This window comes from Meleagris gallopavo, chromosome 8 (assembly GCF_905368555.1).
Source record: "Meleagris gallopavo chromosome 8, MGAL_WU_HG_1.1, whole genome shotgun sequence".
Lineage (NCBI taxonomy): Eukaryota > Metazoa > Chordata > Aves > Galliformes > Phasianidae > Meleagris > Meleagris gallopavo.
In genome coordinates this window covers 27,399,903-27,427,864 of record NC_139411.1, presented here as the reverse complement: position 1 = coordinate 27,427,864, position 27,962 = coordinate 27,399,903, and the positions used below count along the sequence as shown (strand labels likewise).

The 27,962-nt window shown below is 40.2% G+C and overlaps 1 protein-coding gene across 2 annotated transcripts; it reads right to left on the bottom strand.

Moving 5' to 3' along the window:
* Nucleotides 1-54: 54 nt before the first annotated feature.
* On the bottom strand, nt 55-26,615 carry TRUB1 (TruB pseudouridine synthase family member 1). 2 transcript variants are annotated; one of them, XM_085229204.1, is made up of 8 exons: nt 26,418-26,615; nt 26,232-26,327; nt 22,629-22,684; nt 9,124-9,205; nt 4,463-4,535; nt 3,104-3,243; nt 1,956-2,012; nt 55-598 (listed from the first exon to the last, which is right to left on the bottom strand). In XM_085229204.1, the coding sequence occupies exons 1-8, from the start codon at nt 26,548-26,550 to the stop codon at nt 384-386; spliced, it is 852 nt and encodes a 283-aa protein (XP_085085330.1). In that variant the 5' UTR covers nt 26,551-26,615; the 3' UTR covers nt 55-383. The 2 variants fall into 2 exon arrangements, with proteins under 2 accessions (XP_085085330.1, XP_085085329.1); XM_085229203.1 differs by lacking the exons at nt 9,124-9,205; nt 22,629-22,684 and having other exon boundaries at nt 26,418-26,614.
* Between the last annotated feature and the right edge of the window lie 1,347 nt (nt 26,616-27,962).

Here is a 27,962-nt window from a genome sequence, read left to right as displayed (position 1 = left end):
TGTTTGGAAGCATCTGTCAAGGAAAAAAAGGATTTTTCTTTGGAGCACGTTAAGTAAATCCTAAGGTTTGTAATTTTTTATTGAAGAATCAGTAACAACAGCTGTAGGGCACCCTGTAAGTTCTTTAAAAGTTTATGCAGACTTGACGTCAGTGGCAGAACAATTTACAGTATGTAATGAGAGAAATAAACAGATCATGGAGCAGCAGGCACTGGATGTTTTCAGTGCATGTTCTAGCCCCAGAAAACAGAAGAACCATTCGTGTCGCACTGCATTTTGTCACCCTCCCAACACAGACCTGTAAATTTATACAAAAGGCAAGACAATCCCAATCCAATCTAAAAACATCTCAATCATTCAGTCTTTTTCCTTGACCCAACTTATCACTTATCTTCACGGCTCACAGCAGTTTCTCCAGGAAACTCTGTCTTAAATTTTTTATGAGATTGCTCTCCTGGGAAAAGAGACATGCAACGCTCTAAGGATCGTGCAATTTCATCAATTGTCCATCTGTCTTCATGAAGCGCGTGCTCCTCCAGCGTAAAGGGTCCATGTTTGGTTCGGGTCAGCTCCTGTATGCTGGCACAGGTTGAAAGTTCTACAGTACAGGAGAAAGAAGAATTTACAAGAAATGCATGGTCGAATTTAACTTATTTTTCTATACGTAGCCTTCTGTATTGCTCTGCTTAGTTTGAAATGAACATTCATCACTCATTTACATCTTCGTAAGTCTGAGGCAAGGAATTCCTTTGATTTCAGTAGACCTTCAGTGCAGTAAGAGTTCAAAATCTGACAGAAAGTTGTCAGGAAGTTTTCCAGATTTAAATCAGAAAGAAAAATACTGACATAAAATAAAGGCAACACATTACGTATTCACAAGCGACTGTGAGGACCACGTGCTGATTTTCCTCGTACTTAGAGGCCTTAGCATTTTTGTCTTCAAGAAGAATTCTGTGATTCTTATCCCTCTGACACTCTCCAAGATAATATAAACTAAGATATGGAAACATTTGAAATTTAAATGGATCCTCTGATGGGTTAAATACACATAGAACATAATTACATAACAAGGAGTTAGCAAAGATAAGAGCAACTGGAGCTGACTCCTCAGTATAAAGGTGTACTAAAATATTCCTGTCCACCCTTTCAGAGGGCAGAAGGATTTTTCCTGCATTTCATAGTTTGAAAAAGAGTCAGCAGGGAAGAGATTTTAATCTTGGTGTGTTTTTTAAGTGACTAAACACAATCCGCTATACACAGGAGGCTATAGCAGGAGAATCTTTGACTTCCCTAAGCACAAGCAATAACATTGAAATTCACAGGATACATTGCTTGTTTTTTGGTCTCCAAATGTATCACTTAATAAAAAAATACTGAAATGGTCTATCTGTCCTCCATCATGCAGTTTGATAAATATAGGACGCAAGACAAATAATCCTGTGGGAAAGCAACATCATTCTCAGTACAAGGGAAGGAAAAAGAAAACACTAGAAAAATAATCACAAGTGAAGACGACTTTCCAGCAGACAGGGATTATTATGTGCATGGTAATGTTCTGTGCAATCTGTTTTCAAAATGCGATGAATAATGTTTAAAAAGGCAGAATCTTTCTTCTGCTTCTTCTCACCCTTAATCTGAGTTAGCTTTAACATATGGAGGAGAGGGGAAAAAAAAGGATTCCCACCTTGCCTTGCATTTTCTTTCTCAGTGCTATTCCTCACTCCATTTTTATCCCCCCAGCCCCCAGAGTTCTTCAGCAATTACTTAGGCTTCATTCCTTCATGCTCCTAATGAACATACTCTAGTACTTAAAAGCAAGTGATAGCAACACAAAGCTGCATAACTGTACCTAAGTTTGGTGGCTGGACACAAAAAAAAAAAAAAAGGCAAGAGTTTTCTATAAGCAGACACATTACTTCTGAAAACCATCACTTTCTTTATCTCCTCATACCCACCTTTGCCAATGTCACTGACCAGGCTCCTGACATAAAAGCCGCCGCCACATTCGACATCTGGAACGTTAATGGTGACATGGTAAATTGCCAGCAGAATGTGAAATCTGCTTCACATAGAAACCGTGCTCCCAAACAAATGTAAAAATGCACTGAGCAAACAACCCAGTGATAAAATATTTATAGGATGCAACATCAATTATTCAGCCTGTAACATATGTGCGGGTGAGATTGCTAAGCCAGACAGGAGGGAAGGCAAATACAATGGCAACTGAACTAACTCACTAGAAATTAAGTACTTGCTATGGTATGTTAAAAATGCTTCAGTTCTATTCATTCCTAAGATTTCAGAAGGTTGTTTCATATTTCTAATGATGAAACCAACTTATTTCAGGTATAACCTAAAATAGCTACCAATGCTTTTAAGATACTGCACTTGGGCAGCTCCAATGAATGCTGCTGACATTTCAGAATTCCCCTTTAACTTCCCCTACTGCCAGTGATCAGCTTCTGGTCACCCAACCAGAAAGTAAGGCCTGAAGTAACACAGCACTGAGATCTGTCACTCAAATCAGCTCACCATATACAATCTGGTCCAATAGAGGATTGCGGGTCAACCAGGTAGTACCTCAATGCAAACGATTATCCAAACCTCAGAGTAGCATAAAACATTTACAACAGGATCTTTGATTTATTAATGTGCTTCTTAATGTATGACAGAAGAAAGGGTAAGATCCTGCCAATGCAAACTAGAAAAAGCCCTGACAATAGCTGATACTGGACCCCTGTTACACAGGGAGAGATGCCAGCAGCTCTGTGCATCAAGGCAAAAGAATGGGTCAGGTGAAGTAAGCAGACCTGAGAAAGGAGGAGTGAGCTGGAGGTTGCAAAATTATGGACAGATGCAAATAATCTGCTGACCAGTCTCTCAGAATTTTCCCTCACAGAAAGATTACAAATAATCAGCTTAACTTAAACCAAAATACGGTGCTTTTACTGCAAAGTGAAAGTCTTTGCACACAGGCTCACACCAAAATAAGTAGATGAGGGAAACGAAACCCATTTCAATATCTTAGTCCCATTCTGATTATAAATAAGCACTAACAAACACGCTGGTAGCATCACCCTATGTAATAATCTTTGGCCTTTACCCAGTGTGAACAGTGGTGGCTGGAACTGTTGGAGAGAGAGGCTGTACACTCTTACTGGCCGAGCAGGCTTTGCTTCTACTGCTTCTCCTCTCTTCATTAGAGTTGATAGCCTTTCTCCATCCTTCTTCAAAGCAGAATAGCTGATCAGAGAGAGCACGAAAAACACGTCACGAGGTTAGAAAAGAACAAGCTTCCCCTCCTGTTAATATTGTACCACAGCAGCATACACTTACTCTTCTAATCCTTTCTGCATGCTCCCACACAAAAACATTAAACCTAGCAAGTACTTCTGAAATCTCTTGGACACAAAATAATCTCATTCACGACTAGTTATGTACCCTGGAAAACAAGAGATGGTCTTCAAATTACCTCTTGTTGCTCAGATTTAAGAGTTTCATCACTCAGCTTGCAGTTTATAAAAGCAAAGAGTTGCTGTGAGAGGTACAATGCTTGCAGCTGCCTCTAGCATTTCATCACTCAGAAGCCTACCGGACATGCTGCTTCAGTGCTGTGTTAGGGTGAGCACTGGGCATTGCTGAGGCAACACCTGTAATTCTGCCTTTTAACTTCACTCAGACCAGGGTCTTCCCTGCACAGCAGCTGCCAGGTTATGTAGCCTTGTTTTGGGGTGTTTAGGACAAAAACTTAATCCATTAATTTAATTCATAATGTTAAATTTTATCCAAAGCTCCCACTTTGGCCCTGACAGAAAGACAGCTATAACAAAATCAAAAATGATCTCGCTCAAATTACTAGAAGGTAATTTGAAAAGGTCACACAAACAGAACACCTACTGAATTACTGACCTTACAAGGCTCACAGTGGAGCCACAGTAACCAAGCCAATGCAAATGCAGAGGAAAGCACATTAGTTTAAATCACCATGAAAGCCATCTGTCACAAGCTAAGCACTTACTGCCAGTTACCATGGCTCACCTGACTAGATGAAAATTGTAAAGCTAAGGAAGTTTAAATCACTAACAATTTATTCCTACTCTAAGCATTCAGAAAACTGATTTGAAGACATTTAAGGAACTTCCAAGCTGATGTTAGTAAGCCTATTCTGTAGCTAAAGTTAAATTCTTGAGGCTTTCTCTTCTAAATGGAAGACAGGACAGAATCCACCCCAGTCCTGTAAGAGTTACTTAAGATTGCTACTCTACTTTATCAACAAAACGGACTCCAGGTTGCCCTTTGAACTGGATGTTCAAAGCAGCATGACCGACAGTTGCAAATGTTAAACCTGTAAGTCTACATTGCCTCTACCTCCTTGCCAAAACGTCTCTACGTTATTTCTGCCATAATCAAGTCCTGTTGGCAAGTCCCAACAGCTGAGAGTTCAGAATGTTGCAGAACTTACAGTGGAGGAACCTGCATTATGTCCCCTGTGAACTTCTGCAGCACATTCTCAAGGTCTCTTTTTGTTACTTGGTCTGTCAAAAGAAAAGAAGAAAAAAAAAAAAGAGTTAACAATGGCTATTCATATTGCACTAATGGAACCAATCATGTTTTACAAAGAGATAAAAAGTGGTACCTCTTGCCTGAATTTAGATTGGATGAACAATGCTAAAGAAAGATAAACAGAATGTAGGTAGGAGTGTAAATTAGCACGACAAGATGGAACAAACAGTCCAGGGTGATTAAGACAGTCTGGATGCATTCAGAAGGGCAGAAATCCCTACATACATAGTTCTGCTATGCAATTTCTCTCTACCAGGACTAACAACTGATTTTTCTTGGGAACTACACAAAAATTACAAATCTTGTGCTATTCTAAACCTTGCTAAGGGCCTGAGAAGAATAAAATGCTCATCTGGCCTTGGCAACTTCTCTTTAAGAGTGCCTAAGCACAAGGAAAAAATACAACAGGTTACTGGAGAACAAAAGCATTGCACTTCTTTTTCCCAGCAAAGAAAAAGACTGCATCTGGAACAACACATTGAATTCCTCTATCAAACATCTAACTTGTAGATGCTCACAAAGGTATTGTTATATATAATTAAGTCAGCTGTACTGAAGATATCCTGTAAGAGAAAGCAACGACTTTTAGAAATTTGTTCTCTCAATGGTACACATATACACCTGCCCCACCTTTATTAGAAGGCTACAATTGAAGTAAAGTAGCTGCTTGCATCGGTCCTCCAAAACGCTATTCAGTAGAGATGACATCAATCCCTAATTCGTTTAGAAAGTATTTGTACTTTTGTACATTGCTTTTGTACATGAGATCTGTAATAAAAATGCACTTCAGTAACTATTTAGTCCTCTGCCTCATAAGTTATATTTTGTTAGTATCACCCTAAGCCAACAGCACCCTAGCATATAAATGAAATTAACTTGTTCTGGAGAAGAGCTGCACTTGCAGTCCTTACAAAACTGATGTCCTTCATGCTAAAAATAAGAAGGAAGAAGTTTCTTTCACACAAACTTTTGAAGATGTTAATACAGCACCTCCTTTCCACAATGCACATTTTGCAGCCTTGGGAGCACCTGCTGTCCCTAAGCAGCACCACTGTCTCCAGAAGTGTTTTTAACAGCAAGGCACACAGGTCAGCCGGGGATGCTGAGAGAGAACAACATGCAACAGAACATGGAGCGGAAATTACAGAATTGCTTGCACATTAAGTCTGGATCTTCTTCCGAAGGGCCATCAGTTCAATCTGATTGCATTACTCTAGTTTAGCAATGTATCACAACACAGTCATAGAGAAAAGTTAGCTTGACTCAACTTGATGCCCGTGATCCTGTCAGCCTTCTTGCAAACTCCACATTGTTTTAGGCTAGACTTTAGTATTTAACATCTAAGGAAAAAGAAATCCCCATGTGAGGAATGATGTATAAAGCCATTTACAAAGCTGTGCAGTGTGTTATCAAACTAAATATTTACAGATGAGTTTGTTGAGATATAGAATAAGTCATATTTGTTTTCTGTGATACACCACAGCTCAAGGTGGTCAGAATTCAACTCTGAAAATGTATTGTTTTTATTTTTTCTATTCCAGCATGCATTGCCTTTGTGCTAAGGGCTGTGCTGGATTCTTGCTCTTCCCTACAGCAAGCTGGTAGAATTTTTACCCAGCAACATGTGACTCAGCCCTCTGTTAAGCATGGAATATAAGCACATCCATAAAGAATGAATAGTTTCCGCAGTTCCCAAAGTTTCTCTCCTGTGTGACTTCCTTTCTCTACTCTCTGAGACCAAGGGCTATAGAGAGGTTTTTCCAATACTTACCTGGCACAGATCCCAGTCATTCCTGCTACCAAGAATAAGCTCACCCTCCCCACTACCCTGATTGGAAATGTTAAACATCCTCATCTGCCACATCCCAGAACACAAGATTTGCTAGAAGCTGGATTGAAGTAGCAGCAATCTGCCCTTTCAGAGGAGGTTAAGGGACTGTTGCCCTGATTCAGGACTAAGTTTGTCCCATGGGACAACTGCATCCCATCCCCAGGAGTAATGACAGCCCTCGCTTCAAACAAAACAACTACAGATGCTCTGTGTGAGCACTATTTGAAAGACATTTAATTCATCACTATTTTCTAAATTTCTTCCTAAACCTCTTACACCAACAGTGGGGTTACATGCCATCTGCACAGACTGTTTCTTCCACTGGAACATCCCCTGTAATTCTATCAGCACCCAAAACTTCTCCAATATCCTAAAAACATCCAGAATGCTTTGGCTCCTAAAACAAAAGTTTTCAAGAACAGCAGTGCTTTTGAGTGCTGATGACTACATAAATGTTGTCCTGTTGTAAACACATAGAAAGCTGTAGAAGTTACCAAACCAAGAGGTGCCACAGCCTCAAGAAGTCCCCTCTGCAGTGCGATCACACCCTGTGCTTGCTAACAAGCCCTACTGAAGAAGAACACAAGGCCAGAAGAATTAGCCACAACTGTCCAAGGAAACTACAGCAGCTGGCCTCAGTTCAATCTGGCAGCAACTAATTGCAAACAGACAAGCAGAATGCTGAAAAGACAGCATTTTAAAGTTTGAGTAGCATAATCAGCAGAAACACGGAGAAAACCCTGAGGAGTTCCGTTCCCCAAATCTGAATATAGTCTGTGAGCAGCTGGGAGGAAGCAAGTTTCAGAATGAACGTTCCTGTTTGTAGTTACAGAAAGGCTGCAAACACTAGAGTTTCTAAGAAAGTAACAGAGAAAGACTAAACCCTTGCTGCTTCCAAAGTCAGCAACTGAGAGCCTGGGAGCAGCATGAAGCCTTAAGTAAATCTCATGTGATAATACAAGTTCTCTCTCTGCTAAAAAAGCAAACAAAAATTATCAGAAGTCTAGAAGAGATTAAGCCCAAGCTTAATCTCTCCAACACATTCTTCACTGTGATCAACTTAGCACACAACAGTTAGCTATTCAAAGTGCTGCCTAGAATCACCTTGAGGACTACAATCTGACACTTTATCATGGGAGGCAACTTTCTTCAGGCACTTTATTCTTTGGGTCCAGCAGAGTCATTCCAGAGGAGGTTTACACATCCTGCAGGCTGTTTTACTGCCCTCTCCTGCTCCAGGTCCCAGCCCTGCATTCTGCTGGCACTGCAGAGTCTGCATTCTCTAGCAGATGCTCAGCATCTCCCAGGATCCATCTGGATGTCAAGAAATGCTGAAAATTGTCTCAAATGTCTTTTGTGTATGCTCCTGGAGTAGCAATTAAAATCAGGGTTGAGTGAGTCACCCAGAAAGCCAAGCTGCATTGAGAAAGCACTGGAGAAATACCTGCTTTATTTGAAGGTAAGGAAGGAAGGAAAGATAAAATACGTAGGTAGCATGGAGAAAAGGGAGTGCACATGTTCTTTAATCTTTCTTTAGGAAGAATTAGAATCTGATTTGAATAAGGAATGCAACAGACCAATTTCATAAGCATTCCTTCCTACAAAAGGAAGCCATGTCCCAAATCCAGTACTGTATTGTCCCACCAGTGCCAATACTTTTTGTGAAAGCATATTTTGAGCTTCTCTGTGGGACTGATAGCTTTTTTTTTTTTAATTGACAATGGGGGCTTAATCTACTTGAAAAGTTAATCCACAGTTTCTTTGCGAACATTTTACAACAAATACTCATTGCAGCAGAGCTACAGCATCCCACTTTGAGAGTTAGAAAATACCAGGGAAGCATTTACCAGTCATCACAAAATTTTGCAATTAGAAATTCTCAATACCATGCTGGCATTCAGTTCTTTAGAAGCTCAGAAAGAAATTCAGTCCTGAGACAAAAGCAAGTGATCCAACATCTCTAAATAGCACTGCCTAGCAAATAATGCAATTTGGATTGATTCATAGGGTTTAAGTTGGACAACAAAATCATGCTTGTACGCCTTGTGTAAAAAGAAAGACAACAGAAGAAAGGAGATTGGGGTTGAGGAATGGAATACAAGCCACTTTTTTCATCATGTTTATGTATTCCTTATGTATTCTATTCCTCAACCCTTAAACCCTTGCTCTGTGGGTCAGAAAATCTCATATACTGAAGTTGCTAGGACATAGACTGCAAACAAGAGCAAGATTTGGTAGGTAAACATATGTAGAGGGAAGCTTATGCCATCCTGCCATCCTCATTTTATGTCACAAAGTCTGTAGTTAAACAGACATCTTGGAGGGAAGATCTGGGTACTTTATTCTTCTACTGGCTGTGAAGGGCCTTACTCAAAGAGGACTCACAAGACTACACACTGAAAGAGGAAAGTTTTACTGGACACAGCATGCTATTTGTCAGCCTGCTCAAGATTTAAAATGACAGTCTTGCTCAATTCTATTTTCTCCCTCTTAATCTACAGCCTGTACTGTTCTCTTTCCCCTCAACAGAAACATACACTCACACCGGACACAACTGCATGAAGCTGGACTGAAGTAGATGAGCACTGAAGTTGAAGATGAAATAATCTTAGTTTGATTTCACATTTAAATTTAATTCACAGAGCCCCAAACATCTCTTCCACTCTTCTATGACATAGTCAGTTTATGCCTTCAAATAACATCAAGCATATCGATTCGTTTGTCATTACCATAAGGCTTTTCTTCAGTTACTTTTCCTGTAGCATCTAATGTATCAGTAGCTCTGCCCAGTAGTCCAATAGCAGTGTACTTCTGGGAAGGAAAAAAAAAAAAAAAAAAAAAAAAAGACAATCAGATTTTCAACTTTTTCTTTGGTGTTTTTTTTTCTTTTTTCTTTTTTCTTTTTTGTTTTTTTTTTAAATGCCTGCAAAACAGTAAATACTTCAGATGAGGCCAGAAAGAATTATATCTTTGGGTAAGCAAAAGTAAAGACGAGAGGGAACTCAAAAGAAATTAAACACTGCATTACGTAGGCCTATGACTTTTTAGAAAGCCAAGGAAGAAGCAAGTGATCTGATTTCTACCTACAAATACATCATAAAGAAAGTTATAGCACTAAAATCCAAAGTCTCCATAAAGTTTCCTATGTCACTATTTAAGCAAGCCAAGAAGAGTACCTTTCATGCACAGTGCTTCTGTTCTTTCACAATTTTGTTTGTTTCTATGGTACACAGAGAACTTTTCTACTGAAAGCAAAACACCACTTCCAAGGTTCCAAGTCACTGCATTACAACAGTTCAGCTGAAGATGTAGTGATACGCAATAGCCTAAAGCTAAAGGAGCTATGAACACCTGGAATACGGTAAGGACATTGTGCCTAGCACATGGAAACTAAGGCCACTGACAGACATCTCTGTTTGTCATCGCTTCACACAATATTTCAATTTCAGGGCTTTTTCTTAAGCCTAAAGATTTATCTTGAATGAGTATTTGTAACTTCCAAGCACTGAACCTGTTCCCAGGCCAGCAGCTCTAGTCCATATTGCCATGTTTTCCCCACAAGTACTGCCAGGCAGAACCTGAAGAAGCTGGCAGAAGGTTTCCGAGGAAGAGCTGCCCCATGGCTTTCACAGGGCAGCTGACCCACAGAGACTCACTTGCCCTATATCAAGCATTTCCATGGTCCAGGGGAAAAAAATAAAAAAAAATAAAAATAAAAATCAAGGTGTTCCACCAGCCTAACTCCCAGGAAGGAGGCTTCAACTAACTTTACCACAGTTGAGCTAGTAAGAATTTGAACTAAGTCATAAAAAGACACCTTCCAGAACCTGGTTGGCCAAATTCTACTGGAACACACCCAGACAGGTAGAAGTACTAACATACCACAATTTAATGCAATTCATCCTTTTACATATCCCTGCAAAGAACCAACAAGTTCAAGCAATAATAGTGATTTATATTCCTACACACCTACAGAATGGGACTATTAAGACATGTCTTGATTTTGTTCTGTGTGACAACCTGCCACTTGAATGTATTTCTTCAAGCGACTGCCAGTAAATGGAAGCAGCAGAAATAGACAAGAGGCAGCGGACTGCAGACTTCACCATAACAATAGCTGTAGCCCTAACATGGTAAGCAAAGTATACTTTTTTCCAAATACTAAAGATGCCCAAACCAGAAAATTGCAAAATCAGGCATTTAGATATCTACCTGTAATTTGTCATGTTTACTTCTGGAAAGTATGGAAAAGAAAAGGAAGGAAGAGTGGATGAAGGCTCGAAGGCCGCTCCACAATAAACAACTTAACAGTACATCATCTGCTTTTAGGACCATAAAATTGCTTGCACTCTGAGACATTTAATGATCTAGTTCTTAACTTTAATAGCACAGTTAGAAAGAGACACTATTCAGCAGTTATTTCTAGAGGTTAATAAAAAATGTGAGAGGATCTTAACAATTATAGCACAATGAATGATCTGAGCAGTTCGGGGAAACTTAAAATCTGAAAACTTCATACCTCTTCTGATTAAACATCTCCAAATGGAAGTACTGATACTACTTCATTTTGAATGCACTTTTTCTTCCCAATTCTGTTTTGGGTCAGGCTGTCTGTTTTAATAATAAGCTGCACTTGACCTCCCAGTAGTGGGCAGATAATATAGAATGTTTATATGAAAACACAAGTAGTATGAACCATACTATCCAAAGCTCAACACTTGACTTGCCCTTTGGTTTCTGGAAAAAAAAAAAAAAAAAAAAAAAAAAAAAGGACAGAAAGCCATCCTTAAAAAGCCATCCAAAAAAAAAAAAAAAAAAAAAAGAAACCTTAGAATTAGTTACAGATTTTCATTTCTTAGAGGAGCCTTCAAAGAGTCACAAAACACTCAAGTCAGAAATACAATAATCCACTAAGAAGGCTAGAACAGGTCAGAAAATTAAGAATTAGAGATGGTTTATGTATCAGTCTCTGGAGTGTCCTTGGACATCTACAATTATACATCATAATTCTTACTGACCACTTAGTAGAGTTTACTTCCCCTTTGTTGGTATCCAGGACCCAGACACTGTAGAAGGTAAGATGAGAGTCCAGATTTAATCTATCATTCCTCTTATTTTGTGTCGAAATTCAGCATTCATTCTCCTTAGCCTCTAACTTGCACAGCCCAATAGATTGAGCCATCCAGTAAGTGTTTGGTGACCTTTCCTCACTTGTGTTGACAGTCATTTATTTCTTACAGATTTATTAAAACATATCCAGTGACATTCCTCCTGTACTCTCAAGTTATAAATCCCCACAGGAATACAGCTGGCAATGGCTCACAACTGACTTCAGCCCACTCAACCTGAAACAAAAAAAACAAGGTAGTAGATCTTGCAATTAGTGGAAAAGCCTCACAGATCCAGACTGCTACAGGAAACAACCCAGCCTCTGCAGCCCACCAGAGCACATTGCCAATGGATAGCCCTTATGTTCCTTCCCCATGCTTATCTCAAGAGATCAAGACTGAAATCGTTTAAAGATTAAAACCAGCACCTCAGCTTCTGCTATAGGTAGCCACAGTATGCAAGCATGGCACATTAAAAGTTAAGATGAAGCATTCCCACTCGTATCCTGTATGCACTGTAGCATTGTGCATTAATTTCAACTTCTAATGGTGTGCTCAGTTGTCCCCAAAGACTCCCAACTGTTAGAACAATATAGCCCTGAGGGGATAAGACCTTCATACAGCATCATGCATTAGGGAATGGCTACAGATCTTTGCTGTCTAGAAAGCATTTTTCTTGACGTTATGACAGTTGAAACAAGAGGCAAAGTGATCAGAAGCCTTCAAGTATAAGGAACTCTTTCATTCACACTAGTGAGAGACAACCTTAAGATGCTTTGAAATGACAAACACTGCACTCAATGATGATGTAACATGAGAAATGTCCAGCAGACTGGGGGATACATATACGAATATATGGTGCATGCAACCACAACAAGATGAGGATTGTGCTTTGGAAGCCACATGGCTGCTGCCACACCTGTGAGCAGAAGGACATACCCAGAAGCCAGTGCCTGAGAAAACAGGGTGACAGGAACCTTGAAGAAAGAAATGACAAATCTCTACTAAACCTGAAAGAACACATACAGAGAAGTTTCGTTTCAGCCACAACCATAGGCGCTATCAGAATTCTCACAATCAATAAATACAATAATATCTTGCTAACAGAAGAGTTATCATTTGGCTTTTTGATTTCAAATCCAATTTAAGCCAAATCCTGTTAGTAGCTTGCAGGAGAAGGAAAGTATGAACACAGCAAGAGAAAGGACAGGGCTTTACCAGTATGCACATTTAACTGTGAGAGGAAGAAGAGGAGGAAGAGCCCTCTCCTGTTCAAGGGTTTCTGCAGCCACACAGCTCCGAAGGCCCTGGGCTGAGTGCCAGGCACGTCTGCCCCACTTATCAGCGCGAATGCCAGACAGACGTGGAACAGAACTTCTCCATTTTAATTGTTAATATATCAAAGAGCTTTTTTTTTTTTTTTTTTTTAATTTTGGGAAAGAAGCCAGACAGTTGAAATCTTAAACTAAAACATGCTTAAAAGCTTTTCTTAAACAGCAATGCTTTGGAGGAACAAGGCAGAAACAGAGTTATGAAATAAGGTCACCAGTAGCTGTCAAGAAGATTTTAACATGGCTCCCAATGCAGGAACTTCCCAGCAAGGAGAACTCCTGCAAGAGGCAGTTCAAAAGAGTTCATCCAAGGATGACCCATTTTCTAATCACAGCAACAACTGAATACAGAAGTGTAAAAGGAAAATAAATAAAGGCTCCGGCCCACGTGCAAGAGACTGGAAGCCAAGAAAGAGCAGCTAGAGCTGCTAGAAACAGAAAGTCAATTTATGCAAAGTGATGTCTGTGTGTGGCTGACAAGTTTGAAGGAACAACGACAAAAAAAAAACAACACAACAACAACAGTAAATCCAAGTGCTCCAGGGAACATGAATGAGATCAGGCAAGCACTGATTGCAAGTAGTGATTCAGTGTCTGCTCCATCCAACCTACAGGCCTGGTGCAAGCAGTGATATTTTTATACGCTTAGGCCATCCAGATAGCAAAGAGGCTTTCAACTCTCAGTTTTAACTAGACATCCAGTTTGTGTCCCATAGTTCCTAAAGCACAACTACTGTGCTCTGAATTTAATAGTTGCATAATTTGTATTTGCTCTTCGTATAACATTTGAAGCTACCAATGGTTTCCAGTATGCTAACGCTCACCACAACAGAGAGTACATGAGATAGACAAACACGCTGAAAGAAAAGATGGTTGCCATAGTTTCAGTTATTTTCCAAAACAAAGCACTCTCGCTAAGTAGATTTCAATATATTAAAAACAAAGAGCCCTAATCTCTTAAAAGCAGGTTGCACAGACACAAAATTAAGGCTGCGGGATTAGGGAGGAGTTCAATATTTTGTGACAAAGCAAGTTCAAAATTAACGAACACTAAACATGTCCTCTTAATATCCACAAACATAACAACTATTCCACCATCCATTTTTCTCCTAAAAAAAAAAAAAAAAAAAGCTGACTTTGTGCTAAGCCTGCACTAAATTTTATTTACTGCCAGAAGCTGTAATTGTACTGTCATTGCTGAAGAACTATCTGATCTTTACTCTCGGACTAACAGGATTTTCTGACCTCTTATGTCAGCTTATTTAAAGAGTTCAAGCACATGGAGTGATGGGATTTTCAAAGTGAAGGAGCAGAACGACCAGTAGGAGGGGAGCCCAGAGGAGATGCTTTACCTGGAGTTGAGAGAAGACAAAGCGGTAACTGAAGAGGCCAGCAAGTTTAGGTTCTGGTGGTAAAAGGAAGGGAAGAAAGGAGTGGGAGAAAAAACAACCAAACCCCAAACAATCCCAACAACAACAGGAATGCTTGTTCTCCCTCAATAACACTGGTCCCCCTAGGCAGCATCATGGCCATGTGTCACTCGCGGACACAACACAGGCTCTATCTTTTCTATTCAAGGACTGAAGGCTCGCATGCAGTAGTGGCTGCATGGAAACCACAGCCTATTTATTCAAACCTTCCTGACACTTGCTGTCTGGAGAAACCGATCACACTCACCAAAATATCTCAGGCTGGCTCTTAGATTCTCTTTTCAGCTTCAGTACCTGTTCTTTACTCACTTCCTCATTCAGCCGTCTAGCGCCTACGCTGCAGAGCACACAAAATAAACCCAGACAGCCTCCAGCTCCCAGCTGAGAAACAGTTTGAAGCATATTCATAATTCCTCGCCCAGAAATAAGACAGTATCTCCAGAGGGGGTAAAACTTCACACACATAAAATTCACAGATAAAATTGAAAGCAGGAAAGCCTCTAGAATCCAAAGATGCTGCTAAGGTTAGGATGCTGCAAGTTCTAAAAGGCAGAGCTAAGAGCATCTCTAAGTCACCTGAAGTGAGCACTACAGACAACAATGCAGAACAGCTGTTTAAACCTTTTAATGTATTTTCTTTCTCCTTTGATTTTTAGTAAGAGAAAAGGCCTTGCCATGTTGCAGCCTTGGGTTTGTTTTTTTTGTTTTTTTTTTTTAATGAATGAATGTAAGGAAGAACTGTACATGCAGCACAGACACACACAATTATAGAAAGGTCAAGATAGAAAGGGCAGCACTGACCTTGCAAATAAAAGAATAGGAAAAAAAAAAAAAATCACACTACAGCATGCTCTTAGAATACTCAGCATTTTCGGTGGAAAGAGTTTCTGCAGCACAATAGGTCAGTCTACTCAATATTTCCAACAGTTTTTTAAAGTGTGAATATTAATAGAGCATGGTGCTGAGCTATTAATAGCTTAGGCCTCTGGGGTTAACATAAAAGAGACTTGAGCAATACACAGCATGTTAAGCCAGCTTACCAATGGTACTGCCGCAGGAAAGCTTCTGTCTATACCATCTAACAGCTTCTTTCTCTACAACTGTGTTCTGGGGATACTGAGCATGTAATGAAAGAGCAGGTATTCATATCAGCTTCCTTTTATTATTTGTTAGGAAAAATATACCTCATGATTGAAATAACAGATAATTGGAGATGCTACAAATGTGTATTTGGTAAGACCACTTTTCCCAGGCACCACTTCAGCCCTTCCCAATTTCTGTAACCTCCACTGCGTGGGCTTCACATTGCTCAATCTTGTTTTGCACAGACACCATTTCAAGTTTTGAAAACACCTTCTGCACGTTCTCAAAACACATCAGAAATAGCATAACTCATGCAGCCTCCTAGCCTTCTTTTTATGCATCTTCCTGGTACCAAAATAAGGAGGAAGACTGTACTTCCATGAACTAACAATGATCTTTAGTTAATATCTTGGGACAATCAGTAACATACAATAATACACACAGGACTGAAAAACATGCTGAGTGTACATAAGTGAGCCAGACAGTTCTGGAAAGAGGGCATGGAATTGTAACAGCAAGCTCTTGTTCAGCAAAGATTTTCAGGCATCAGTAGTGGTTTAAACAAAAAGCAGTCTCACAGCAGCATTTGGATACAGCTGTAATAGGCGACAGACATAAATAGCACAGGTTTTAGGTGAAAGTCATTCTCTCTACAACTAAGACCTCCTTCTGTATTTGCACAGTACTGTAAGAAATATCAGGTAACAGAAAAGGCAAGACTCCTCTGCCCTGTTATCTGCATTTCAGGAATGCAATGTACATTACTGAACACACAAAAAAAGTTACCTAAATGGATGAAATTAAGCATCCACCACATGTCAGGATGAATCACCCAGTCTACAAAGGCTGAAACGCATCCATCTGCCTGTGGGTTAACACTGCTCGTAAAACAATCACTCCTCCTCTGATCTGCCAGTCCTGTTACTCAAGGGAAACCCATAAAACACCTTTCAAAACAAGTCTGGGAACTAAAATTCATAACTCCACCGGGCTCAGAAAGAAGTTGGGCTCAATAGAGATGTTGGATTTATGGCACAGTGTAACGTTACCTCACACTAACCCCCCTCACATTCCACAATGTATAATACACCAGGCGCTCTCCTTCCCCTAGGAGATAACCTTATCTTTCTTTCTTCTCCTACCCTCCTTGTAAGGAAATAATTTCTTTGGACTTGAACGCAGGCAAAGCACTGGTGTTTTATCTCACTGCAATCCATTTTGCTTAAGTGAGCAGGCCCCATATAGCACTCTTTTTTGCTCCTTCTTCCATCTCAATACAAACAGATTCAGTCAGACCCTCACTTGGGTGGGTGGGATAACACAAACAAGGAGCTGTGAGAATAAAAGGGTGTATGCCATAGAGTGAAAAAACAAGGTGTTGATGAAAAATTTCCTCGTGAAAGTACTGGAGAGCAATCTCATCAGTATTACTTGGATTCCTCACAACAAATATAAACCACTGGATATGGAAGTAGTGCAGCTTGGAAGCAAAACACCACCAAAAATCATATGAAGAACCATCCGGCAAGCAATAGCAATGCCCTAGCCTTGTGACTGGAAGCCTGGCTCACGTGGTTGTGAACAAAAACCTTGCTACCCACATGGGAGATAAGTTGTTTTCTTACTCCATTTTATTAAAGCAGGTCATAAAACATAGCCCATCTGTATGGAACACCCTTGGGGTCCTACCTGCCGGATCTGCCTGCCCAACCAGAACTGCTGGTGTACCACAGGCACAAGCATTAATGCATTTTCTTTCAGAAGTGGTATAAAATACACCTACCTCTCTAAACAGGTCTGAAATTACATTTAATTTTAAAATCCATGTCTTCTGTTTCAGACCTGAGAAAGTGCTTGCACGTTCAAATGCCAAGCTGTCTCTACTATACCAACAGATCTAATAAAAAAAGCATTACCACTACCCACAAACCTTGCCCTTCCGAGAGAACGTTAAAAGTATTGGAATACAAAAAAGAAAACAGAACAACATCACTATGCACTGTATGAATAAGTAGCTTTGATCTTACCAGCTCCAAAAGAAAGCTAGCTGAGGCAAAGAGCTCTGCTGGTGATGCAGGAGAGAATTTTATATTTAAAATAACACACAACCAAGAGGATCCTTCAAAAGGAAAGTCAACTCTATTTTCTTGCACTCGTAATTCACGTACATGAACTGGAGAACAAACTGTTTTAGAAATACATTTTAAAACAGTGGGGGGAAAAAAAGCCTCTTTAAAAAGAAAAACAGGGTTGCCTAAGATTTAGCACTTACACCATCATGTTGCACATACTAATGTGAAAACACACAAATGTTGGCAGAAGAACAGATTTCACACAGATCCTGAGTTCTTATAAATCTCAGGAAAATAGGTAGGTAAAGGGGAAAAAAATTAGAGCTTCAACTAGGAAAGAGACCCCAGAGGGAGCTCCACTGTATTCCTGGATACCAAAGTGTCCACATGGGGCTTCGGTGTCTAACGAGCTATAAGCAGATGAAGTCACAAGAAAGGGCTTCGTTAATTCTGTGCCTTATAAGGACTAGTAGATGTTCTTTTCAATGCATTATTAATTGATTGAACTCATTACCTAAAGATGGAAGTGAAGGACTTAATAAATAAATAAATAAATTCAATGGAGACAGCCAACAACATTTATGTTTGAGAAGTTAAGGGATACAAATTAAAGCCTAATCTTTTAGGACAGTAAGACATTCACAGGAAGGAAAGTGAGGCAACTTTCTTCATGGACATTGTGTTTTGTAGCATCTGGTCTCAATTCTCTGGAGAAACAATTCTGCAATACAGAAATTCTAAGCCACAAATTACACTGCAAGAAGCAACTTACATTTCTCTGAACAACCGATCAAGCTGTAGATGCTCCCATTCTTTGCAGGGGGAGTTGGCCTAGGTGACCTTTAAAGGTTCCTTCCAACTCCAACAATCCTATGATTCTATGCTTCCAAAATTCTCATACGTCATGTTCAATCAACTCCTACACAAATAAGCCCTCTTTCATGGGATAGAAGTGAAAATGACAAGTATGAAGGCGTGATCAATGAACTATTACTCAACTTCCCATCCAGGATTCATAGAACCTAAATTTTTTCCAATTTCAGTAAATCTAGGTTGTCACATATTATATCACTGATGTATCCTTATTCTGTTCATATTCTTTCTCTAGTCCTTGCAGTGATTTGGAGATTGTGTTTTACTCTATCCAGAGTTTTTAATTATTATTTATTTAGGAGAGTGTACCATTCTGTAAAAGTTTGAACTTTTGACATTAGATTTTCTATTTTAGGTAGTCCCTGCCCAAACTTGTGCAAACACCAAAACCCCCTCATGTCACTGAATTGGGGTTTCAGACCATGACATTACCACGCACCCTCAGATGAAAACAAAGCACATATGCCTTCTCCTCATTAAGAAGCAATGATTTCAAGCACAGTTAGATGGATGGCCAAGTCCTTTCCTCATTCATACCTATAAGATGCAAATAAAATGCCTAGGGTGAGCCCAGATGCTACCTCACTGAAAAATATACAAAATAAACAGAGTATTAAAGCCCAAACATTTTAATTATCCTGTTTTATCCCACCTAAAAATAAATACTTATGTGTTGGAAGATATCTCCAAACAGAAAGTGTTAGGACAAAGAAGAATCACACTGCTTATTGCTATTCCTTTATTTTTCTCTTCTGCTGAGTCCCCAGTTATTTCTTCTCGCTGTACCTACATTCCAGCACATTCAAGGAGATAAAAGGTTTTAAAACATAAGTACTACTTGGGAAATTGTGCTAGTAGCTAGCACTCTTGACTCCATTTGTCCATCCCAAAAAGTCACTTCTATATTTTGTTTGAGACAGACCAGTCACCCACAAGACTGAAACAATTTACCGTAATAGAAATTGGCCCACCCCTATTATACTCATCTTCCTGGTGAAGCGAGAAATAGTTCCTCATTCTACTCTCTTCACTTTGCAAACACAATAAAACACCCAAAACAATGCAGTGAGAAAAGTCCTGGCAAGTCCAATCTCAAAACGTGAGATGGAAGAGTAATTATGGAATTGGTATTAAATGCTCAGTTATGTCTCTCCAAAAGGATTCATCTTTTCCCTCTCACTTGAGTCATTTGAAAAAAAAAATAAAGCAAACAAACAAAAACTAAGCCAGCTTGCACATATTTTTAATTCAGAATAAATAGTAAGAATTCAGTGAGATCTGGAACATTAAGTAGGTATTGCCTTTGGCTACACATTTTTATTTGTTTTGAATTAATTCATAAGGAGGTCAAACCAACAGAGCACCAGTTGAGAACTTGATCTGCAGTGGATGAGTAACACTCCCTGTATAATGTGCATAAGTTGCAAATAGAGTGATAATGTTCATAGCTGCCACACAGAGTCAGGAAAGTTTCACACAACGTTTGAAGGAAAAAAAACACAGAAACAGTCCAATCTCTGGCAGAGCCACCATATGGAGTTTACTGCAGAAACATACGTTTTGGCCACTCAGCATAGCTCTGCTGCCAACAATGATAGACTGAAATATTTCTTTACAAGATACGATACATTCCTATAATGAAACAATAAATCCTAACCAGAGACGTTCAGCCAGTTCAGCCAAATCTTTATCAGAATAAGCAGAATAAAAGAAAAGCTTCAGCATACACTATGTATGTACAGCAGTAAAAAGATGAGATCAGAGTGTAAATTTATGGCATATGCAGAAGACGTTTAGAAAAAAAAAAATACTCAAAGCTATTTAGACAGTTGTTAATTTATCTGCATCAGATCTCTTGCTAAGATATCAGCCTTTATTATAGCATGGTCAAAACCAAAAAGCAGCTGTCTGCAGCAGATGCATCAGCCTCCTCAAGCCTCCTGAGTTATCGTGTGCCAAAGTTACCAAAGTATAAATGGAAAATAAGAAAGCTGAGGAAGACAAGCTCCAAACAAAAGCTTATGACTGCCATGCCATCTGGCACAGCCTCACACCCTCTGCCACACCAGAACATGAACAGTTGCAGGGGAATAGTAGATCTGCTGTAGGGATGTATCTTCACTTCACTCAAGCACACAGCCTGTACCAACCTAGAGCCAGGTGAGAGTGGATCTGGCAGGAGGACCTTGAGGGATTGTCTCCACTGCTCATTTCTCCTCTGTGTGCCCTTTCCATTGTCCTGTAGCAGCATCTCTAAGCCTTTTTGAGCTACTTTTTCGGTCACAAAAGAGCCTGTATATATGCTCTTCTGCCAAAACAATAGAAACTACTTAATCCACCAGAGCTGTTTCTACTCTGAAAATCAGCTTAAGAGGCTCTTTAGGAGCTTTAGGTGTTTTGAAATCAAGAACTTTCACACATCCACCTGCGATGACTTAATTTAGCTGAATTAGTTCAATGTCTCTTCTCAAGTTCTTAAAAGGGAGATGTCAAGTGACAGAAGGTTAGACTTGCATAGGAAAATATAGCATTACAAGATAAGTCATTTCCTAAAGAAGGCTGGGAACTCACTTCTAGACTTGGAGAGCTGGGCTGTACTATTTCCAGAACTGAGCCATAGTCTCTCAGAACTAAGACCGGCCTGCTTTAGGCAGATGTCCACTGAAAAAGGTCACAGATGGATGACACATGGAAGTATCAACTAAGCCAAAGTCAGAAGAATTCTGCAGCTGCAGCAGAGGGCAAGCGGATACAAAAGCATTGGTGAAACCTCCCAGAACAGCATGTTCAGGTAAAGAAGCTGCTACAAAAGCAATATTCAATGCTGTAGCATACTCCTTTGTGGATGCGTTTGGATTCTGGTCACTCAAGTGCAAGCAATTAGGAAGCAAGTACTGTTCAGATTGCCATGAGAAACACAAGAACTGACTTCAGCTGAATTGCTATTATTTTTCTTGAAATTGCAAATTCTAAAAATTGCATTCACTTCTTTTTTCTTATTCAAATATCTATTCTAACCCCAAATGAATTTTAAGCTCAGTTCTGTCCATAGCCAAGAAAAGAAAGGCACATGTCTGTAGGTTTTCAGAGATAGAAACCTGCGTTTTATAAGAAATATGATGTCTGAAGCATTCAGAACACATTTTCAGATGATAAATCCAATGTGTATTCTAACTTCTCACTTTTCACTTTTCTAAATCCAGCTCCAGCTGCTTACTGATGTTCCAAATTGAAAATGACTGAAATCTGGTCCTATATATCAATGCAAACCCATTTCAGTTTTGGATCAGTCTCTACAGCTTTTTGACCTAGTTGTATTCTTTTTTGTCAACATTTTTTCTGTTGAGCTGAACTGAAGATTATCAGTGAAATTGTACATCGGTTTATCATTTCAACACCTACAGATGTTCATACCAGAAGAGAATGGGAAAAAATAGGAAAATAAAATGCATTAGAAAGACTATCAATATGCTGAACCAACTATTGACTTTCTCCAAGTACAAGATAGGAAGGCTTAATTGATTTCTCTGTCTGTCAGCCTTACCTAAAATTCTCATTTAAAAATAATGGTCAAAACCACAGGATTTCACTTGCAAAGAAGGAATCAACATTTGCAGATTATTCCTGGAGTACATGCACCTGCTCAGTAAGCAATACCCACAATCTGGAGCACAGTCACCAAAGACACAGCACAACTAATGAAAAACAGCAATCAGCAAGATTGCTATCTGCCAGGGCTCCAGTCTGGTTTATCTCATTCAGTCAGAAGGCTTTTGTTACCTTTAACTTCTTACACGTGCCTGTCCATGTTTGTAGCTCACCTGTCTAAAGTGGACAGACTCTAAACCGAAAGCTACTATCACAAACAAGACATAGTTCCAAAAGGTGCCCCCTGGCATTTAAGAAGAGAGAAAAGAAACATCTGTTACTGCAAGCTAAATCATAGTTCTGCTATCTACATATATGAGAGGCAACCAAAAACTGAGCCATCGTACATAATTACCCTCCAAAAGCATCTCTTATAGTGCCATTTTTATTATGGCTTTTTAATCTTTTTCTTTGTTGAAAATAACAAAATATTATAGCTATCTTCCTGCAAAATAGGAATTAATCCTTTATTAACTCTCTTCAGCAAAACAGAAACAAATAAAGATTTTTCAATGACCGTCCCAGACACGAGTCTAAACACAGAAAGGAACAGTTGTACTTATTTACAATAACTATACAGGACATTTCAGATATTTGTATGTAGGTGCAGCTCTTACTTGAAAGAAAAACAGAAATCAAACTAAACAAACAAGCACTAATACTAATACGGGTCATTTAGCATTCCTTACCTTGGAACCTGCCAATATAGTTCTCAGCAATTTTGTTCCCTTTCCAATACCAACCACTGCAAAGACAAAAAGAGAAATTACACTTCCAAACCAGCTCTGCAATTCCCTTATTCAACACCATTATGAGAGAAGCTCTAATGTTAAAAAACAGGACTATAAAGAAGTCTAAAGCAGAAGACAAATAAGCTTCACCTAGTTCTCAAAATGCTTTAATTTGACTCCTAGATTTATTTATCTTTTAATCACCAGAGAAAAGAGATAGTGCAATTAACCCCGTCTCTCATTTGATGAAAGCTTTGGCTCGCTAATAATGAATCTGCACTGCATTGCAACTAAAATAGGCCTTCCAAAGGCTGATAGAGGCAAAGAGTAACACAGCCAAGGCAACATAATGAAACAGTTCATCGAAGTCACAGCAACAAAGTAAATTAATCAAAAGGTCCAACCAGGCTGTCAGAAATCGTTCCTAGTCAGGCCCTCCTATTATTGTATATTGTATATATTGTATATGTATTATTGTACACGTACAAACCATTGTTTTTTCTATCCTAACTCAGTATTCTGCAAAGTAATTATCAGTCAGGTTTTCAAAGAAAAGCAGATGGGAAAAGGCAGTATTTTACATTTTACTTCAAAGCTTTTTACAACAAGGTGCTTGCTTTGGATAAGCCTTTCTATTGATTTGTTCCACATACAGCAATCCAAAGAAACAACAACAGAAGGAAGATGGAGAACAGGGATGAGTCAGATACATTGCCTCGACACACAGCCCTGAGAACACTGCCATGCTATCTACTATAATTCATTGCAGAAATTCTCCACTGTGTCACATCAAGAAAAAAAAAAAAAAAAAAAAAAAAAAAAAAAAAAAAGCACTAATGAGAAATTAAGGAATTATTCCAAAATTGTTCTACTATTAAATAATACAGGATCACCTTCACCTTTCCTGAACTATAAAGGGGAAATTATTTCCATACACAAGGTAAGGAATATGTAACAGCTGTCCTTGATCTTAATAAAACTACAGGAGTTAAGTGAATTTGAAACAAATCAGCTTTGTACTAACTTGAGTCAAAAAGCCAAGAGCATCTAGCTCAATAATGACTACTTAAAACAAAAAAGAAAAACAAAACCACGTTTGTGTTCTAATGTCTCTCAATCTTAACACTCTTGGGATTCATAAGACTTCTTATTCTCAATAATTCTCCTCTTGTTCCTCAGGGTTTTTACAGTCACATATGCCTTCGTCCTTGTAATTCTGTGTACCTTCAGTTCAGCCTATTCCTGTCAAATTCACCAGACAGAGCTAAACAAGGCTGAGAAATGAAGATAAGCACACATAAAACTTTATAACCAAGCACTTTTCTTGCAACACACTGACATCACTCATAACTTGGATTAAAAAAATATCTACTTCAGTTTCAGAAGCATTACCATTGTTCATTTACCACTGCCCTTCTATAAATGGCTTAGAATCCCTTAGGACACAGAGCTCCACCAGCACAGGGCTGCCTGCCACCTGGTCCATAAGCTGCCCATCATTCGTGCCATACATCTCACTGATCTCTGCCCCCAAAATTCTTCCTCATCTACACTTGCCGTAAATACGAAGAGAAATACCAAAGTGCATCTTCTGATGAAAAGCACTGCTCAGTTATTTGCAGTACACCCCACATGCCAAGCAAGACTCTGTATCAGCAATTCATACGAATGAAGTTGTAGACATGCAACTTGTGAAACCATGGGAAAGAACAAAAGGTTATACATTTCAGAAGATAAATACTTTATTATGCTAAGATACATGAAGAAAGAAAGCTTCCTGACCCCTCCTACCACACACACAAAAGCAGAACACATCTTATGAATGACTTGATTCTATCATGTTCTTCCTTTTCTCCCAATCATTTTAACCAAATCCCCAAGATATCTCAACACATGGCCTTTCCCGCACCTCTCTAGTCTTGTCTTTTCCAATCTAACTACCATTGATTTTTCTCCGTGTGCTTTGTATGGCAGTGGAATGAAACATTCTGTGCCTTTTTGGATCGATCCATAGCATATTAAGGTGATACACTTCTGTCTTTACCAAGCACATCAAGCCCAAGTACTTTTTGTCACACCACACGAGCTGGCTTTGGAGACTGATGGATATCAGAGAACACTAGGAGAAGCAATTAAGGATGACAAGAGATTTTTCTTTCCCTCTGGATCAATGCTGTTGACTTCCCACAGTGAGCAGCAGCACGCTCATTGGGAAGCATCCACTTCAGCCAGATACACGGTTCTCTGGTGAGTGGTCACACAGCACAGGAAGATACAAGAAGAAGAGTTAGTGCTTCTCTTCCAGCCCAAGAAGGGTATATTTCAAAACATTCACAGGTGACACAGAACAATGATCAGCATATATAGACCTCTGCTAGCAACAGTCTCCACAAACATTCCTGGAAGTACTGTTCCTATCACAATAAAATTCAATGGATATCTCCTCATTTCATTAGATCTCAGTAGATATACATGTGTATAGTAAATGCTCCACCTGTTGATTTTCAATACCAGAGAAGCATCGCTGTTACTTCTTCAGACCAAGTTGAGCTACAAAACTATGATTAAAGCAAGTTTTAGATTTTAGCATTACTCATCAACGAAACCGTTGGTGACAGTGTATGATATGGGATTAATGGAGTCCAATTGTCACAATTACAGCTGAGTTCTCAGTAATAGCCACTGATAGGACAAAGGGGAATGGTTTTAAACTTAGACAGGGGAGGATTAAGTGTTAGATATTAGAAAGAAGTTTTTCACACAGAGGGTGGTGATGCACTGGAACAGGTTGCCCAGGGAGGTTGTGGATGCCCCATCCCCTGGAGGCATTCAAGACCAGGCCGGATGTGGCTTTGGGCAGCCTGGTCTGGTGGTTGGCGACCCTGCAAATAGCAGGGGGTTGAAACCAGATGATCATTGTGGTCCTTTTCAACCCAGGCCATTCTGTGATTCTATGATTAGAAAGCAAAGCCTCACACAGAATCACAGGAGTTGGAAGGGGTCTCTGGAGATCATCTCATTGATGACTGTTCTTTAATGAGCAAGATAAGACAGCAAGTGAAAAATTCTCGAGGCTTAGCACAGAAGTAAACAGCACCTGAATTGCTGTTACTCATTTTTTATTTGACAAGCATTATAACCCCCAAAGGTTCCCTCAAAATCCCAGAAACACATTAAGAACAAATACGTTAGAAAATTACGATGGCTATAAATCCCCAGCTTAACGAAAAACAAAACAAACAAAAAATAACACATAAATTTCAAAGGCAATTTAGAAAACGTGGCGGGATACATGGTGGGATGTTGTGTAAGGAATGTGAGCAATGACCAACAAAGCTGGTTGTTTAAGGAACTTAAAAAAAAAAAAAAAAAAAAAAAAAAACTTGTTCAGGAACTTATTATATGCATATACAAGTACACAAAAAGGAAATGTAACCCAGGACACTCTTCTCCAGTAACCCAAAGCCACAGGGTATGCTGCACGTATCCCAGACCATCCCTCCACCTCCACACGTAGGCACAGAAGTGTCTCCCACGTTCTGCATTTGTACTTCTCATTACCCAGAACTCCTGTTGCTGCACTGTCCAAAGTTCCACCATGTCCAATTTTCAAGGCTTGCCTTTTTCTTTTGTTATCTTTTGTTTGCACACCGGCTTCTGCAAACAGAAATGGAAAGAAGGCGTTAGAAGACAACCTCAGAACCCAGGAAGGGGCACGCAGATCCCCCAGCCCAACTGCCCGCCTACCTGCCAGCAGCCTCTCCTTCAGCAGATTGAGCACGGCAGCCGAGGTGGCCCCTTTGGGCTTGTAGACGGCAAACAGCCCGCTCAAGGAGAAGAGCTTCTCAGCCGACCTGCCCCCCAGCTCCCCGGTGGCCATGCTCGCAAACCCAGCACGCCTTCCGCCCCGCCGCCCGAGGGCCTCTGGGAAACGCAGTCCGCCGTGCGGAGGGGCGGGGCGGGGAGCTGCGTGCGGGCGGCTGCTGGATGCTGCTGCGCAGTGAATTGCCAGAGCGCCTGGAGTCCCTGCAGAGCGGCCTCCGCACCGGAGCTGGGCCGCACAGGCGGCTGATTCCAATCAAAGCCCGGCTAAGTGCCCTTTATCAAAATATGCTCCATCTGGCCCCCCGCGAATTCGCGCTGGGTGCTGGTATCAGGGCTTCCTAGCTGTGCTTACAGCACGCGAGAATGTGCAGGATTAGGGCCCAACTTTTAACTGCAAATCGCAAGCACGTAAGTTATATTTTGCGGTTGCGTGCAATTCACGCTGTCCTTTGGCGTGAGCACAAAGACACGCAGCCTTCTGATAAATGGCTTTGGTGAGGTGCTGTCTCTCTCCCTCACCTGTCACAATGTTAAGCGTTGTACCTTCCTTGCACTACTTAAAAGAATTATATTCTGCTGACTGCTTGCTCAGTCCATTAATCTTCCTGCCTTCGCATGTGTCCTACAAGGAGGTATCGCTAAGGCAGGCTCTTGCTTCTCACAGCAGTGCTGCATGAGGGCTTTCTTCTTCAGGCATGACTCGTGCAGATTCATTTCTCTGACAATGCTTCCCAGAGCATTAAAGCAAGTTATACGTGAGGTATGTGAGAGCCAAGAGCCTGGTGCCAAGGTACTGAGAGCCTGGATGCTTCATTCATTCATTTCAGTTATTCACTGGTAAGAGCCTGCAGGTGAAACCATGAAAAGACACAGTTACGGAGAAATAAATTCATGTTTAGCTAAGAGCTAAGTGTGTTCCCAGTGCTTCCCAGAGCCTGAGAAGCAAACATTCCTGCTGAAGTCAATGGTTGTCTCTGCACAGAGCAGGACCAAGGCCCACCTGTGCATAAACACTTTTTCAGCCTGCTCTGGAGGCTCTCCCAGTGCCTGCTCACACTGTCCTCAACAGCCCCAGGGACATCCAGCGCTCCAGCTGTCAGCACTAGCAGTGCTCAGTAGCCTCCCTGACACACTTCTGGCACGTATTAGCAATGGGCTTTTCTTACCAAGGAAGTTTGTCTCCAGGACAAACAGGCAGACAGGGTTAGAGGTGCCCACCAAAACCGTTCCTTATTATTAAAAGAGTTGGGTATCTACGTAAGTGCTCTGGAACTATCATGCAAAGATTTTAATTATGCGCCTTATTTGCTTAGATTGCATTTACATATCTGTAATCTAGCTGTGGCAATATTTGCTGCTACCTTAAGCCGTGAGGGTGAATTCTCAGATGAGAGGCACACATGGCTATCACTGCAGGACACGGAAGCAAGGTGTCAGAGTCCTTCCCCATAAGACAAAATGTAAACA